Source organism: Convolutriloba macropyga, chromosome 1, assembly GCF_964194025.1.
Source record: "Convolutriloba macropyga chromosome 1, txConMacr16.3, whole genome shotgun sequence".
Taxonomy (NCBI): Eukaryota; Metazoa; Xenacoelomorpha; order Acoela; family Convolutidae; genus Convolutriloba; species Convolutriloba macropyga.
In genome coordinates this window covers 14,747,345-14,763,966 of record NC_134468.1, presented here as the reverse complement: position 1 = coordinate 14,763,966, position 16,622 = coordinate 14,747,345, and the positions used below count along the sequence as shown (strand labels likewise).

The 16,622-nt window shown below is 35.5% G+C and overlaps 1 protein-coding gene across 3 annotated transcripts in view; it reads right to left on the bottom strand.

Moving 5' to 3' along the window:
- Nucleotides 1–14,855, bottom strand: part of LOC142335348 (paladin-like) — a 34,942-nt gene extending 20,087 nt beyond the window's left edge. The window contains exons 1-4 of one of the 3 annotated variants that reach the window (XM_075383823.1): nucleotides 14,223–14,855; nucleotides 6,189–6,332; nucleotides 1,215–1,409; nucleotides 422–543 (exon numbers count right to left, since the gene is read on the bottom strand). In XM_075383823.1, coding sequence (XP_075239938.1) covers nucleotides 422–543; nucleotides 1,215–1,409; nucleotides 6,189–6,332; nucleotides 14,223–14,241 — 480 coding nt within the window. In that variant the 5' untranslated portion in view covers nucleotides 14,242–14,855. Of the gene's footprint in view, nucleotides 1–421; nucleotides 544–1,214; nucleotides 1,410–6,188; nucleotides 6,447–6,671; nucleotides 6,889–14,222 lie in introns of those variants that run through there. The other 2 variants (XM_075383814.1, XM_075383808.1) reach the window with 2 other exon arrangements.
- Between the last annotated feature and the right edge of the window lie 1,767 nt (nucleotides 14,856–16,622).

Here is a 16,622-nt window from a genome sequence, read left to right as displayed (position 1 = left end):
AAGAACTAGAAAATAACTGACTGGCAATAGGCGATTTCGAATTAGGCTCTCAGCGTATTCTTTGTCACCCAGAACAGAACGGCAAGTTATCCATTTTAAACATGATCTCTGCAGTCTTTCCAAGCGTTGAAGATACTGTGGTCCTGGGTTCCAGACATTTGACGCATAAAAGACCTATTCACCCCCCCCCCCCCCCAGTGTTTTTATCTCCACCACTCACAATTTCTGTGTTGTTATATGACACGTTATTCTGTACAAAAATTGCACGTTCACCGGGGGGGGGGGGTTGAAAGTAATATGCCCACTAAGCTGGAGGGGGGACAGGATAGATCCCGATTACTGATTAACATAAGAGGGAAATAATTTGTGAGCAGGGTTGAATCTGGCCTATTGGATCTGTGATATAGAAAGGTGTTATCACCTCTGGGACTAGAGCGTAGGTGTCCTTGTGGTATGTGAATCCATTGGAGGACTCTCTTGTGTGTTTGCGCAGTACATCAACTAACCGATGCTGCAGACACTCAACGTCTGTAGTGCTAAGACCTAAAACATTTTACAAACCCTCTTCTTAGGCATTTTAAAGTCATGTCTCGAAATCTATGAAATATAGTGTTTTCCACGAAAAGGAGGTAAAACAACTAATATCATATTGCAAATAGTTCAAAAAATCTGTTTTCAAGATGCTTTGAGAAAATTTTGCGACAGACTATTGGCTATTTTTTCTTTACCATTGATAGCGTTTTGAGCACGACTGGCATCCTCATCCTGTCATGTGAAAAGAACTCAAAATATTGCAAGCCCTAGTCAAGATATCAACCCAAAATTACACGTTCATGTACATATCTAAAGTCACATATTGCTAGAAACCACAATCTCGCGATAAGAATTCACCTCTTGCAAAAAAATTTGAAAGAAATATGGAAGAACTATAGTTAAGACTATAGTTAACTATAAGTGAATCTTGCATTTACACGCCTATCTTGTAAGATCTTGTACGAATCTTGCAAGACTCTTGTAAGATTATACAATTTGGTACAAGAGTATTACAAGATCTTACAAGATAGGCGTGTAAGGTCGACTAGGTATAAATTATTCTTGCCAAATCTTTTGCAAAATTGAAGCAAGGTTTTGAAATCTTCGATTACTAGAGTAATCATTTATATAATAGTGTCCATAAAAGTTGTTCATAGTACTTCGTGGTACTTCATACTGACCGTTTATTTCTATGTTCTCGTTGAGATTGTGTGGATTCCTGGGTCCGTATGAGAAGTTGTTTGCATACACCACTGGCTCACTCCTCATGTTGATGAAGATTACCTTCTTCAGTCCCATCTCTTCAACGTAATACTTTAGAATTGATCTCAGACCCGCCAATGTGGACTGGCCAGAACCCACCACTTTGTATCCGCCTGCAACATTAAGTCAACTAGCTAGTTTTACAAGCTAATTAAATTTAAAGTTTTTTGGCTAAAACATATGAGGACTTTTTCGATGGGGCCAAACTCTATTTCGAATTATTTGACCTGAAATAAACGTTTCTTAAGTAGTTTTATTGACATTAGTGATGACCGTAGCATACGTCACTGCGGAAAATTTCATAACGGGAGTGTAATTCTTGTGCATTTTCTCAAAACGGCGGCTCATGCGAATCTGTGCATAGCACCGAATGTTCCACAACATACGTCGCAAGATTACTTGAATCCCCAGAAGATGTCGTCGTAGGAGGAGGAACTTTTTCACTGACAAAAACTGTGAATTTATTAAGAATCAAATTAGCAGCTACTGAGATTAAATTTCCTGAATAAAAAATTAAAGAACAAAGAGAAATCATATGAAGGAACAGTTAAAGTTATAACTTTTTTCCAAAAAAATTTTATTTCAAAAAATGGGCTTCATTTGTTGTATACGAACTTCAATCAATTGATTAGGTTTCACTCGAAACAGATATCGACGAACTTTTGCGATATTCTTTTCCGAGTTTAAGCGAAAAACTCAAAAATTTGGTTTCAAATTTTTCTAACCAATCTCTTATTATTCTTTTGTGTTGTATGTTACGCAGTAAAAATATTTAGAATTAATTATAAAAGGTAAGTTTTGGAGTCAAAGAAGAATCAAGAAAAAAGTCCAACTAGAGTCGAAACAACATAACATGCTTAGTCTCAAAATAACTTTTTTGTTCTGATTGGTACAAACACCAAATGTATGATTTCTGTAAATCAATTCATTTATTTATGAATTCTGTTGAGTTCTGTTTGATATGCAGTGAGCGTATTAAAAATCAATTGTAAAAATTTTATGAGTCAAACAAGAATCAAGAAAAAAGGCCAGCTGGAGCAAAGAAACATTACATGCCTCCGGTCTTTCTCTCAAAATGACGTTTTGCTCTGGTTGTTAAAAATATGATTGAATGATCCATCCAGTTCATATTTAGCCATTTTAGTCATCTCCAATTAACCGCAGGTGAATTGTTAGCTAAAGTGTAATTGTTCCGACCCCATCATATGGGGGGGAGGAACTATATACTCAAATGGGTTTTTTTTTTGTTCAGTGAATTTTCGCCGATCGATATATACATCGTAGAAACTTATGAGTGGTATCATTAAAAAGCCCGTCCAGCGTAGATTATAGAATTAAAAAGATTTTTTCGAAATTCATTTTTTACAGGGAGTTATCGAGCTCCAAAATTTTGTGATCATTCTGGCGTTTTTGTTCACTTTTACAGTTTTTTTTCACTTTTCCGATAAAAGCATGTGTCATATCATTGAAAAGCCCTTTGAAATAGATTATATAAGTTTTTTTTGAAAAATCCCTGATCAGGTAATATATTTTTTTAGTTATCATATTGACATTTTCGTGGTGTCAAAGTGACCACTTAAGAAAGAATTTTTTTAATTTGTCTGAAAGCTTTTATTGTTAATATTCCAATTGGGAAGGACATTTGAGTCGAGCGTTTTGAGTCTAGCCTACTTCAATCGAGTGTTTCTGAGTCGAGCATTTGTGTGTTTCTACCGTTTTTAATTCAAGCATTTTTGAGTCGAGCTTTTTTGAGTCCAACCTTTTTTCTTTGAGTGTTTTTGAGTCGAGAAGTTGCAAGTCGAGCGTTTTTGAGTTTAGCATTTTTGAGGCAATCATTTGCGAGTCGAGCCGTTTGGAATCCAGCGTCTTTCAGCTAAATTTGTCCAATTTTGGAGAACAGTTTTAAAGGAAACTTTTTGAATCTATTCTGTTTGGCATTCGCACAACTCAACGCTTATATGCCTTGCCGTTTTAGATTTTCGGTTTTTGGATAGCAAATTACCGTGTAAAAATATCCACTGCGCCTAGGGTAGAATGATACCAATTTCGTAAAACCTTCGAAACAGAATAGATTCAAAAATTTCTAATTTCTGTCTGGAAAAGGCAAAAACAAAATTTTTGGTTTTTGCCAGTTAAGGTTATTAAAAAATTATTAAAAGGCTTTAGAAAGTTAAATTTAAAAAAATTATGTCACCCTGATTTGGGGTTTTTGAACAATAAAGTTCGAAAACACCAAATCAGATTGACAAAACCTTTCTAAATTTAAATTTCAAGAACTAGCAGATTTGGATCTAGTCTATCCCCCACCAAAGTGGGTATCTATTTTTACGCCGCCCCACGCCTACGTGCTGTTGTTTTGCACAGTGATACGCTGCATCAGGACTCTTGAATTGTAAATGGTAGTAATGAAAAAAAGATAGGGGGCGGCGGAGCAGAACAGATCCCATAATTTTTTCCCCTTGTCTAAAAAACAGGGGTCTTCCAATTATAGGACCCCCCCCCACCTCAACTTAGTGGTCAGATAACCTATAGCCCCCCCCCAGTCATAGTAATTATACAATAATGGGGGCTAAAATTTCATGGGGGATATAATGGGAAAGACCGAAATATAGATCTGCACAACTTTAGTTCATATGTAGTTGAAACCTATTCAATAAATGGTCTTTCACATTATAACCCCCTGCAATTATAGCTCCCCATTATGGTATGTTTACCATGACTGGGGGTTATAAGTTATATAACCACTAAACTGGGGGGGGGGGTTATAATGGGTAAGACCCCATTATTGAGCCTGTTTCAACTAAAAATTTATAAAAAAAATGTGTCGGTCTATCTTTTAGATATGGGGGGAGAATTATGGGATCTATTTCCCCCGCCCTCCGTACCTTGTTTCTTATTACTACGTTTTACAATTCATGTGTTGTGATGCAGAGTATTACTGTGGAAAACATTAGCATGTAGGCGTGGGGTGGCGTAAAAGTTACGGGTCGTTCCCATTATAGACCCCCCATGAAATTTTAGCCCCCATTATGGTATAATTACCATGATGGGGGCTATAGGTTATCTGACAACTAAGCTGGTGGGGGCTATATTGGGAAAGACCCAAAGTTACATACCCACTTTGCTGGGGGGGGATAGATTGGTTCCAAAACTGATGGTTGCAATAATAGCTTTGACCTCATTCTGATGGTGATAATTAAAATGGGAGTAAATTGTATTGTGTTTGCAGAAATCAAACGTGCGTTCAAATCATCAAAAAAGTTGTGATTTTTGGCAGAGTTGTTTTGCTGCTGATGATTTCGCGCCAAGTCAAAAATTGCAGCGACAAAGAATTTTTTGCTCATCTCAATCTATAGAAGTCAACAGAAGTTATATTGTTGGGAAAAAAGTCGGTGTCCCCAAAGTACTAAATATCATCCCCCCCCCAAAAAAAACATACATACACAAAAACACACACATACCCAAACACACACACACACACAATCATGTATGCGTGGAGGGCGTTCGAAGTGGTTGGGGGGGTCGGAACATAATGTGCTGTGCACATTATCACGATTCGCCTTGTTTAATTCAGAAGTTTTTGAAAAAAAAAAGTACAAAAATTATTCAGAAAAAAATCGAAATCTTTTCATTTCTTAAGGCTACAAAATCGAGAAGCTTCGATCGGATTTCTGTTAATTCCAACTACTTATCAATGGGAATGCAATTCCAAAGCGTTGGTTTTGAAGTCAGTTCAAGTATCAAGAGAGTTAATTGATATTCAAGTATCACAAGATGAAAGAAATAGTAAATAGTTTTATCCTGTTTTGTATCAGTTATTTTTCGTCTTGTTTTATTTCTGTTGTTCTGGTTTCCAATAACCAAGAGTTCAATTATAGACAAATCATTAATAGGCGAACTGGACAATGAATTCAAAATAGAGGGAAATTATTGACGGTACTTAGAAAACGAAGAGATTTTTTTCCTACACCTTTATAAAAATTTGGCCTTCAGTTTATATTGTTTTCTCGCTTTATATCTTTCTGTTATTGTAGGCTCCTCGGTGAAGTTACATAAATTCACCGCTCTGAAAAAAAGTTTCCAATTTATGTGAGATAAGCGGTGAATGCGGTGAAATTACATATATTCACCGCTTAACTTAGTGGCGAACTTACATAAATTCACTGCTCAGAGAAAAGTTTCAAAAAGGTGTAAGATTAGGGGGTAACTTTAGGGGGGTAAAACGATGGAAGATAGGGGGATAATGGGGAGTAAGGGAAAAATTGTTAGATTTTACCCCACCTAAAACTACCCCTTAATCTAACATGTTTTTGACACTTTTTTTAAGTGGTGAATTTATGTAATTTCACAACTAGAGTAAGCGCTGAACTTACAAAAAATCACCACATTTTACCGATAAAATTGCAAATCTTACAAAAATTCAATACACATGTTTTACAGAAAGTAGAGTGAAACTGATTTAAATTCATAACAAATATCCCGGAACTTATTAAGAGTTCGCGAACTGGAAGAAGACGTGGATGCCATGCAGGGGGCGAGAGGTTCGAACCCGTGTAAGGACGGTAATCTGTAGTAATGGCTGAAATGTGGTGAAGTTTTGTAAGTTCACCGCTTCCTCTAGCGGTGAACTTACAGATTTTCACCGCATTCACCGCCATTCACCGCAAAATTATGTACGAAACTTGCGGCGAAAAAAAAACAACTTTTCACCGCTTATCTTACATATTTTTTCTGATTTCTCCTCGACCCGGGCAGCTCCTTCAAAAGTTTGGTGCTTTCATTATCTGGTTCAAAAATCAGTAGGAAAAAACTAATCCAGACCAAATGGGATATTAGCCAGACTTCAGCTGCTTCATTTCATGTAGTCAATATGTACATGAAGAGCAACTCACCCCTAGCCTGTCGCCAGTTTGGACTTCCCTCGAATTTTTTGGGCAGTCGGTAGATGTTCTCAAAGTGATCCACCTTGACTACTCCCTCCCCAATGAGGTTAGAAGCCTCCTCGAAAACCCAGACTGGCCCATCCGGGGTGTATTCTGAACAGCGCATCCACATCAACAGCTTACTCGACATGGATTACTACTCGCTGATAGATATTGTTTGTTATGATTGTCAGGTTAATACAAATTTAGTACCACACAGTTGAGCTGCTACTCGGAAATTGCACACAAGTAAAAGTATATAACATTAATAGAGTATGATGTTTGGTTTTTTCGAATCGAAAAATGCAATTGTGCTTTTCGACCTCCCCCTCCCCCCCCCCTTAGTGATCATGATCATATAACGAATTGCCATACGGGGGGGGGCTATAATTTCATGGGCGGGTGGGGGGGGGGGGGTTCTTAAACTGATAATATCCAGATTAGTTTTTTTACCTTCGATTTTGACCTCAAAAGCAGAGTCTAACTTAGATGCATCTGCATGAGTATTGTTCTTGCCAGTTTCCATGGCTTGTTTAGAAAACGTAAACTATCTCTATAGTTAGGGGATCATTATCAGAGGAGTTTTTACTTGTGTGGTCAGCTGTGTTTTTAATAATTGCATTTTTCTTTTAAGAGTCAAAAATCACCAGTTTTAGAGACCATTCCGTTTCATTTTCAGGCTGTAATAAACGAATTGGGTCTTTCCCATTAACCCCCCCCCCCCCCCAACTTAGTGGTCAGATAACGTATAGCCCCCAATCGTGGTAATTATGCCATAATGGGGGGCTATAATTTCATGGGGGGCTAAAATGGGAAAGACCCAACGAATTTGATGGGACTTTAAATTTCTGTTTCTATACTCAACGGAAGAATTAATATAGCACCCCGAAGTCTTACAAAATAAAAATTCAAATTTTTAACACACTGATTTGTTACAATTTCGAAAAGAATTTTTATACCATCGATTCCGTACACATATTCCGCTATATTCAATCATAGTTGAACAAACGTGAAGATCTATCACATTTTGAGACAAATTTTTTATTGTGAAACCAAGATGGAGTTCAACAACTCTACATAGGGGCATCTTTTAAGTTATCACAGTTTATTACTTTCTCAATTTGGAGATCAATAGTGCAATCAAATTTCTTTGTGAATCTAGGGGGTGCGGACATTCATTTGACGTTCAGTATATGCTAATTTCTCACATTTGAACGCTCTATTTTAGTTCTCTGGCACTTCGAATAATCAATCAATACCATGATAAAATATCTTTTAATGGTTCTCTAATTATATTTTAGACAAAATTTATTAGTACTTAAACAAAACAGTTCATAGCTCAAACGATACTCAAAGGGTTTTTCCGTCGTCTAAGACGAGTACTCTAAGAAAAGTACAAATAAGATAGAAAACTTTTGCATAGACACTTGTTTACTTTAGTTAGAAAGAATTTCTTGACTGTGTCAACTTTGACATTGTTGATTGATATCGTTAACATACGCAGTTTATATTGCCTTTTCTTGGGTTTTGAGCTCCCAATCTTTTCTTCCAGTGAAAATTAATAATGGTTTAGAGCTGTATAGCTGAAGGACGATTGAAATTTTTTTTAATATACAATTTGTATATCAAAGCAGATTGAGTTAACAGAACCTGAAATTAAAATTTAGGTCAGTTTAGCAAGCAGGAAACACTTCATTGAATTTAGTATTTTTTGACGGAGTAAATGGCTTGCTAAAAAAATAAAAGCAACAAAAATGTATATTCCAGTCTTCAGTGGCCATGATTTTAGTGGTTAGTATAGATGTGACGACATTCAAATCAGGCAGCCAATTTCTGCGTTTTGGGAGCCAGATTTTTTGGAAACAAATGAAGTTATAGAACTTTCGAAAGCAGAATTGAGACAATTCTCTACATATAAAAATGTTTGTCTCTTCCCTATCTTTTTATATGATAAATGTTTTTTTTTTCATTTTTTAATTTCCACTCCTTTGATTAAAAAATGTTTTAAAAATCAACTGATTTCAACTGCTCTATTGATTTTTTGGTTGTGAAAAATTCATTCTTGGCTTATCAAAGCACGTTTTTTGAACTATTTTCCTCTGAAGTTAACAGAAAAATAAAGAACTTTTCAGAAGTTACTTTGTTTTGCCTATCTGGATAGGAGGACTAAAACAATCGGAAAACTGCTTTTGAAGCGTTATCGATTATTAACCGGCTTCTTTTCTGGTCGGCTCCTCCTCGTCTTAATTCTGCGCGGTACAACAGTCAATTTTTTCATGCAAAATACTTAGAACACAAATCTGGAGCCTTTTTGACATAGTACCCTGGCACGAGGGCGCTTGGGCAGGAGTGCTGGTTACAAGGCAAGAGGGGACCAACATTTATATTCTAGAGTATTTGAAGAATAAAAAGCGTTTTTATCAACACTTGAAAAAAAATCAAAAATGAGGTTTTGTTAATGTGAGAGGGCGACCAAGTAGGGCAAATAAATAGGGCGACCAAAGAAGAAAACAAATAAATGTGCAATAAACATTAAAACAAATTTAAGCTATAAACATATTTCTGTCACGTGGGTTTTTAAGACTTAATCTTTTTAATAAATTGGGCTGCCTTTATTGCTCGACTATTTTTCAATCTCAATTCTCTAAAAACAATTGATGCATTTCACTTGTTCACAAATTAATCATTTAGTAGTCAATTCTCAATTTAACAGTATTAACGAATTTGGCAATAATAATTAAATAGGTAATACTAAATTCTTCTTTAATTTCGAAACCCACGATACCATAGAGATAAATACTTATGCTGCAAAAAAAAACAATTTCTCAGGAGGTTACCTTGTGTTACATGTTGCATTGATATATGAAAAATAAAGCTGAGTAAACACGGAGGCGGCACAAATTAGTGGCAAAGTTTTGGAGACGTGTAAGCCCTAGTCGAGAATGGATGGTTATCTTGTAGGAATCTGGCAGAATCTGGCATAAAACTGGTTATCTTCCAAGTTCTGGCAGAAAGTTGGTAATCTTGTAAGATTCTGCCAGAAAGCTGATTATCTGGCAGAATCTGTCAGAACAGTGGTTTATCTGACAGAATAAGAAAAACCGATTGATGACAAAAAATGTTCAAAATTGCTGGATTACGAGCAAATCAAATCTGAAAATTTGTTTTAGTTCACTACAAAGTTTTTCCAAGAAAACGCAAAGTTTTTTTCTCAAGATGACAAATAAAATAGTGCTGTTTTCACCGAAGAAGGAGTATCTGGCGTACTTTTAGGAGCAAGAATCTTCACACGCAAATGTGGAGATCATGAGCATTAATCGTGCGACATCAAGATAGTTAAATAATTTTGCAAGGTGGTTTATCTTGCAAAAGTTTTGAAAAAAACATAGAAAGAAATTGTTTTCAAGAAATTGGAAAATAAAAATTTCTCTGGGGTTTTTAACTGCTTAGCTACTAGCCTCATTTGCTTTATACAAGCGTTGCGAAACCTTTCAAAGCAAATCAACAACCGATTTCAACTTTTTCTCTGGGTCATTTGGACTCAATTCTCGAATAAGCAAATAGAAATTTTGGATATCTTTGGATAAAAAGTGCAAAAAAGATAGTTTTGGCTGGCACTAATGAGACAAACCAGAACCACTAATTTGCTATTATTTTATTTCTATGGTCAATACAATGTGTACTTTATCGTGGTTGCTTTTACATTTGTACAAAAGAATTTTCAAAACAAAACAGTCAGAAAAGTCCTCTTGCTTGCAAATTTCGATTTGTTAGCACCTTTGTCCAATGAAAGAAAAAAACATCTCAATCAAAACGAATTTTTAATTCAGTTTCTCACCATCCTATTATAATCAGAACGTTGCAGGAAAGATTTAATCTTAAAAAACAATATTTGATTGTAGTAGTTCATTTTTGTAACTGAGGTGTGCTTGTCAACTTTAAAACACATTATTTTGAATTCCTTACGTTTTCCAGCCAATTCAATACTGACAACTGTTAGTAAACTCAGCAGAAATTCTCCGGAGCATCTCGAAGCTGTGCAACACACTACGTCCTACCTTTTGTCGAGTACTTTTCTTTCTATCGCAAACTCAAAGAAAGTAAATTCAGGCTGGTTTTCACTACGTCCACAAAAACAGAAGCTTTTGGAAGTCTTATGAGCAAACATACTCTATGCATCCTTTCTTTATCTCAAATTGGCAAATGTAAAGCTCGACGGAGCATTTCAATACTCTGTTTTTCTTCTAAGACGATCTTGTTCGAACAAAAAATTACCAGAAGATTTTTTTTAAAAGAACATTTTTCTTCTGTCCCCTCTGCGAGGTGCCGAAAATTGGCATTAACAAGCATCTTTGCTACCAGTTAAACGTCAGCAACTATTCAATCAGTAACTTTATCTCAAGAAAGCGAACAGCTTGTGTGATTTTTTGGTGAAGTTTTGAATTGGATGTAAACTTCACCAAAATTGCGACGAATAGCAATTTTTCCTGTCATTTTGCAATTCAGCCAGAATGAGTCATTGTCACTGTTTTCCCTACTAACTGGAAACCAAGCCTTTAGAAAAAACAAAAGTGATTTCCGGTCGTTTTCTAGGACTCACTTTGTCTAAGGAAATGGTTTCTACTGCAGAATATTTTTGTTCCGAAAGAGCGCTATGCTTGTAGTCTTGTATTACAATACCATCGATGAAAAAGTAAATTAAAGGCTTCAAACAGGAGTGGAGGAAACTTTGGAAACCACTCAGCAACCGATTTTAACTTTTTCTTGTTATATTGCGCTTTTCATTTAAGTCAATGATTCGTTGAAATTGTTGAACGTGTTTCTTGTGTTTCTTATATTAAGCTTGTATTAAACTGTACGCGTTCATATGTCTGATTAATTCCCTTTGATGTTTCATTGCATTATTGCAAGTTGCACTGACAGGGTCAACTTGTAAAGCCTTGATTTTGAGTGATGGAAAGTAAAATTTTTGCAATTTAGTTTTCGTGAAGTTAAATTTTTCAAAGTAATTAATCCGAGTTTCAAAAAACTTGAGAGCTTGGGCCTATTTGTTCAGAACCTGAGGTAAAAATGGAAAAGGAAAAAAAACATTTTTTCTTTCTAAAAACCAACCCTTTCAAAGCTTTTTGCCTGAATGTTATGAAAATTTTGTAAATCTAGTCGGCTGCACTGGCAAGGTCAGCTGAAAGATTTTGTTATCCATCCCACCCTGTAAAACAAATTTCGTGTAGCTTCTCACTTAAAAATTGGTCAAAATTTTTAGCAAAAATTTTCGAGAATCTAGCAGTTGCATGAAGTGGGGAGCAGCAGGAGGCCTTGATGTGGCATGATAATGGAGGTAGAAGCGGTGTTTCACTTGTTATTTCCCGTTTTTTTTGCGTCAGAGTTTCTGCTGATTTTATTTTTCCATGTTTTTCCTTATTTCTTCATCGTTTTGTTTTTTCATTTTTGTTCTCTGTTTGTCACTGGTTTCCTTGTTTTTTCAGTTTTCTTGATTTTTCTTTCTTGTTTTTTGGCTTTCCGTGTGCTCATTTTTTGATGTTTTCAACTGATTGTGCTTCTGATATTTTTCCGTTGTTTTTCTGAGCTTTTTTGAGCGTATTTTTGACGTATTTTAAGGTTATTTTCAACTTATTTAATGTATTTTTTGACGTTTTTCACATTTTTTCGCTTTTTTCTGCTACTGTTCTGCTGATTTTTGCGTTCGTTGTTTTCTTTTTTCAGTATTTGAGCACACCGTACTTTTGACTTTTTTACGTGTTCTTTTCCCGCATCTCTGCTGCTTCTGTTCTGCTTTTTTTCAGTTTTGTTTTAATTTTGTTTTTCTTTGTTTTTGTTTTTTCATTGTTATTGTTTTTTGGCACTTCGTGTCCTGCTTTTATGGCACTACGTTTTCCCTGTCTTTTGCTGTTTTGAGCTCGCCGTGCTCGTTTCTTTTTATAATTGTTGAATATTGAGTTTTCCTTCTGTTATAGCTGAGATCCTATGTTTCCCTCTGATGCAGCAACGATTCAACCCAGCTTCAACCCATCTGCTACCCTATCAGGAAAAAATCAAGAAAAAAGTTGAATAGTTTTCGAAATGAAAAACAAGAAAGAAGATCGACGATGAAGAACTTTCTGATGCCTTATATTAATAATTTACTGATGTTTTCTGCTTTCCTTTTGTCGATGCGCAGAATATGTGTATATTTATATTTTCGAACCGTCTCGGCTTGTTTTCTTTAGTTAGCACGAAATAATAACGTTTAGCGCGCATTTTTGGCCCTGAAATTAATTGCAAAAGAAGGTTTATCCTGTAGAAATCTGGCAGAAAAATGGTTATCTTGTAGGAATCTGGCAGAAAAAAATGGGTATCTTGTAGGAATCTGGCAGAAAAAAATGTGTATCTTGTAGGAATCTGGCAGAAAAAGTGTTATCTTGTAGGAGTCTGGTAGAAAAAAATGGGTATCTTGTAGGAATTGGGCAGAAAAATGGTTATCTTGTAGGAATCTGGCAGAAAATGGTTATCTTGTAGGAATCTGGCAGAAAAGTGGTTATGTTGTAGGAATCTGCCAGAAATTTCTGGCAGAAGATGCATCGTCTTGTAGGGATCTGCCAGAATCTGCCAGATTCCTACAAGATAACCATTCATTCTCGACTAGGGAGCCCAACAAAACAACGGAATGCACTGAAAGCACTATAAAAAATGTGCATATTCGGAAAAAAAAAACAAATTTTCTGTATCTTTCGTAGAAAAAGTTCAGTTTTAATTGTTTCAAAATTTAAATTGCTTCGATAATTTTTTCTTTTTTGAATTATTCATTTAAATTTTCATCCGGAAACAAAATGTCGACAGAAAAATGAGCAAATTCTGTGAATTTTTAAAATTTATTGCGGAAAAGTGAAAAAAACTAAAAAAGTGCGATTTATTGGGGGGGGGGGGGCGAATAATTCCAACTGCTTGCTGGTGTGGTTAGATTGATCTCTCAGAGAAAAGGAATTTCAGTCTTCCCCGGGGAAATTTAAGTGGCCTCTTTCTCACTCTCAGGAAATGATTTTAACTAGTCTCTAGAGTACATGCAAACATTGTTAATTTTATGCAATTTTCGCCAATTTTTACCTCTCTGTTTTACTGCTCCAAAAAACGTGTTTCAAATTCTCCAACTTCATCAGAGCTTCACAAAAATGTTTTTAAAATCCAACTATATCTAAAAAGTAATTTTACCGTCTTCTACCATTTCCCTCCGTCATATAATGCAACTCTATGCACGTTTGAATAGACCTGAAAATGTGGAACTCTGTTCTCACTGGAAAAAAGTTTTTGCTTTCAGTAGCATGTGTGAACAAAAATGCACAACTTTGCTCTTATAGCGGTTTGTGGAGCATTTATATAGATGGGACAATTCTTTGCAATTGAGCTAAGCCTAAAAATTAATTCAAGAAATCATCAGTGTAAATTTTGTGCAGAATAATAATTTGTGGCGAATTTTAGCTTATCATTGTTCTTATTTTTTTTTCATTTACTTGGCCAATTTAGGTATATGGGTTAATTACATAGCGCTTTGCCATTTATTAAGAAATTGAATCGCAACTTTACAAAATACCAATTGGTTGGTTTACAACCGTCGACAATAATTTTTCTTTTTTTGAAAAGTGATTTAACCAGCATAACTTTTAGGTTAACTAGTTGCGCTAAAATACGCAGAAGAGCAATCAATAACCGCGCCGATAACGAGCTGAAATTTATTGAATGTAACGAGCTGGAGAGCGCTGAAATTTTGGAAAATTTAGCTCAATCAGTCCATTTCATACAATCATGCGCTGATAACTCACTGAGACTGGACTCGGGTGATGATTGTGCATCAAAATTATGGTCAGCCATTTAACCCAAAATTTCCACTCCCCCCCCCCCCCCCCCCACCCAGTAATGAACATTCCCAAAGTTCCACCCACCCCATTCTGACGTAAGAGACCTTAATGTGAATCGATTCACAGGTAGAACAGGAAATATTACATTACTTACTTTTAATGTCATCTGCCATAATAAAGCAATAAAGTAGGAAGAATTTGTGTTCTAAATACGTTCAAAATTCAATCAAGCAATGAACGAAAGGTAAAAACGCGCAAAACGGTAAAAAAAAATGCTGAGAGGATAAACAATTTTTTAATACACTCGGTAAATCACATGTATGTGTTTTACACGCAATTTAATCTACCTAAGCTAGCGATGTTTTTGAATGGTTAAAAGAGAAAACAATAAAAGCACGTATTAAAAATTTGAAGAGTATTTTGTATTTGCGTTTTAGATTTTCAAATGAACTGCAGTTCACACAAAAATCAAAAATGGTTTTTGTTAAAATGTTAATTTTCTATTGTGATGTTGTATTGTAGCTTTTTGGAGCTTTATTATAGAGCTAAATCAAAAAGTACAAAATAGTAAAATATAGAAAGTGGTCGCTGTTGCAAAATGCTGTTGAGAACTTTGCAAATTAAACAGTAATCAAGTAAGTAGCTCGAAGAAATAAGGTCAGGGTTTGATAGCTGGACTATAAATTTGAAGTTCAGTTATATCGCTTCAAACTTCACCTATCAAATAGCGTTTTGTATAAGTATATAAAACGCACTTGAAGTCGAATTGTGTTGTAATTTTGTGCAACTAAACTTACTGTTGTAAAGTACGAGTGAACCTTGCAAATTTCGTAGAAACTTCAATTTTGAGTAACCCGTTTGATTCGAAAGGCAGCATTTAGTCTTTCGTTAAGGGGAGAGTGAAAATGGGTTAACGCAGTAATAATTCCCTTGAAACACTTCCGCATGAAATTGCATATTTCTTCGGGTAATTTCTGTTTTGAAAGCTACGAAAAACAATATGTTTTCCAATAAATAAATCTGAAATTTCTTGTGTGTATAGGTCGTTTTAATTGACCGCAAGGCTGTAGAACTATTTTCGTTTTGTAAACCGTTCGAGCAGTAAACTGTTATTATTTAGATTTACTTCATAGTTAAGACGAAAGACAGCTTGAGGTCTATGAAGTCCAGGAGGCTTTCATATATATTACAATTTTTATTGGAAGGCTGGTCGAATGGTTTGAAATTTCCATTTGCATTCAGTTTATGCTGTGTATCAACAATGGCTATTTGTTCTCAAGCAAATGGTCCGATCTGAATTGAGGAAGGAAAATGACAACGCCTTCGATTACAAGTTGATATCTTTGCATGATCTTTTTTTTCAGTTGATATATTGTAATTGAAATATTTATTGTTTCTTTCTGTGTTTTGAAGCAGAAGCTCAACAAAAATGACACAGAAAGGTCAATTTGCCTGATCAAAAAGTTTTCGTCCACACAACTCCAAGCAAAAAATTACTTATGGTCAGATCTAAATTCTTTCAAAACTCTCTTATTAGTTTATAACTGACGCAGCCTCCAAACCCAGCTCAAAAGATGATATATCTATAAAACTTCAGGCGGAAAAAAATCATTGTCCAGCCTTTTAAAGTACAATAATCTAGTAGCTTTGATTAGACTATTATACGCCAAAACATGTTCTGCCAAATATTTTTTCATTGATTAAAAAAACTTTTGCGCGTCCCTGGATCAGACATACTTGCACTGTATTTACATGCTTTGAGGCAATTTTTTAACATGCGCAAATTTCAAAAATTTCTAAACTGCAAAACTCTTTCAAATTAAATATTTTGCAACCTAAAATAGTCCACAAACTCTAATCAGACCATCTACGAGCGCACACATGTGTACGGTGCACTGGAATTACATGGTCTGGAAAAAGCTTCGGGCGCATTTTATTCTGGACAATGGTATGATAGCTGTGTGATCAGAGGTAACTTCGGTCTGCAACTTCAATGATCAAAGATGGCCTCGGGCGGAATTCGGCCTGGGACTTTCGGATCAGATCACTATTGCCTGGGACGGTCTGATCAGAGAAGATTTCGGTCTGAACCTCAACCTGGGGAGTGAGGTATCATTATAAAAACTGGTACACGTAAATAAAAGAGGTCAATAAAATCCTGCAAGGTTATCTTCATGCATGCATATGCTACTAAAATATCTCCTACCAGGTTCAAAGTTAAGGAATATGTGTCGAGTTTAAAAACGTTTTAGAAAAACTGCGTCTACACTAGGCAATTAAAAATTCTGGTAAAACAGAAGTTCGTAAAGCTATATTTTTGTATTCCAATTAAAACAAAATGTTATCAAACGAATAAGCATAGTATCTAAGCCACGTAAGCATTAACGTCCAAAGTAACCAGTGAAACTTAGACGGCAAGGTTTTTTCTATGCTCTTTTAGCGGTTTTTGTTTGATGTTATTGACGTCAAAATCGATTCATAATCGGTCAACAATCGTCTAGAGAACCCAGACAACATTTGTTTGCAAGTTTTTTGAGAAGCAGCATTTTTGAGA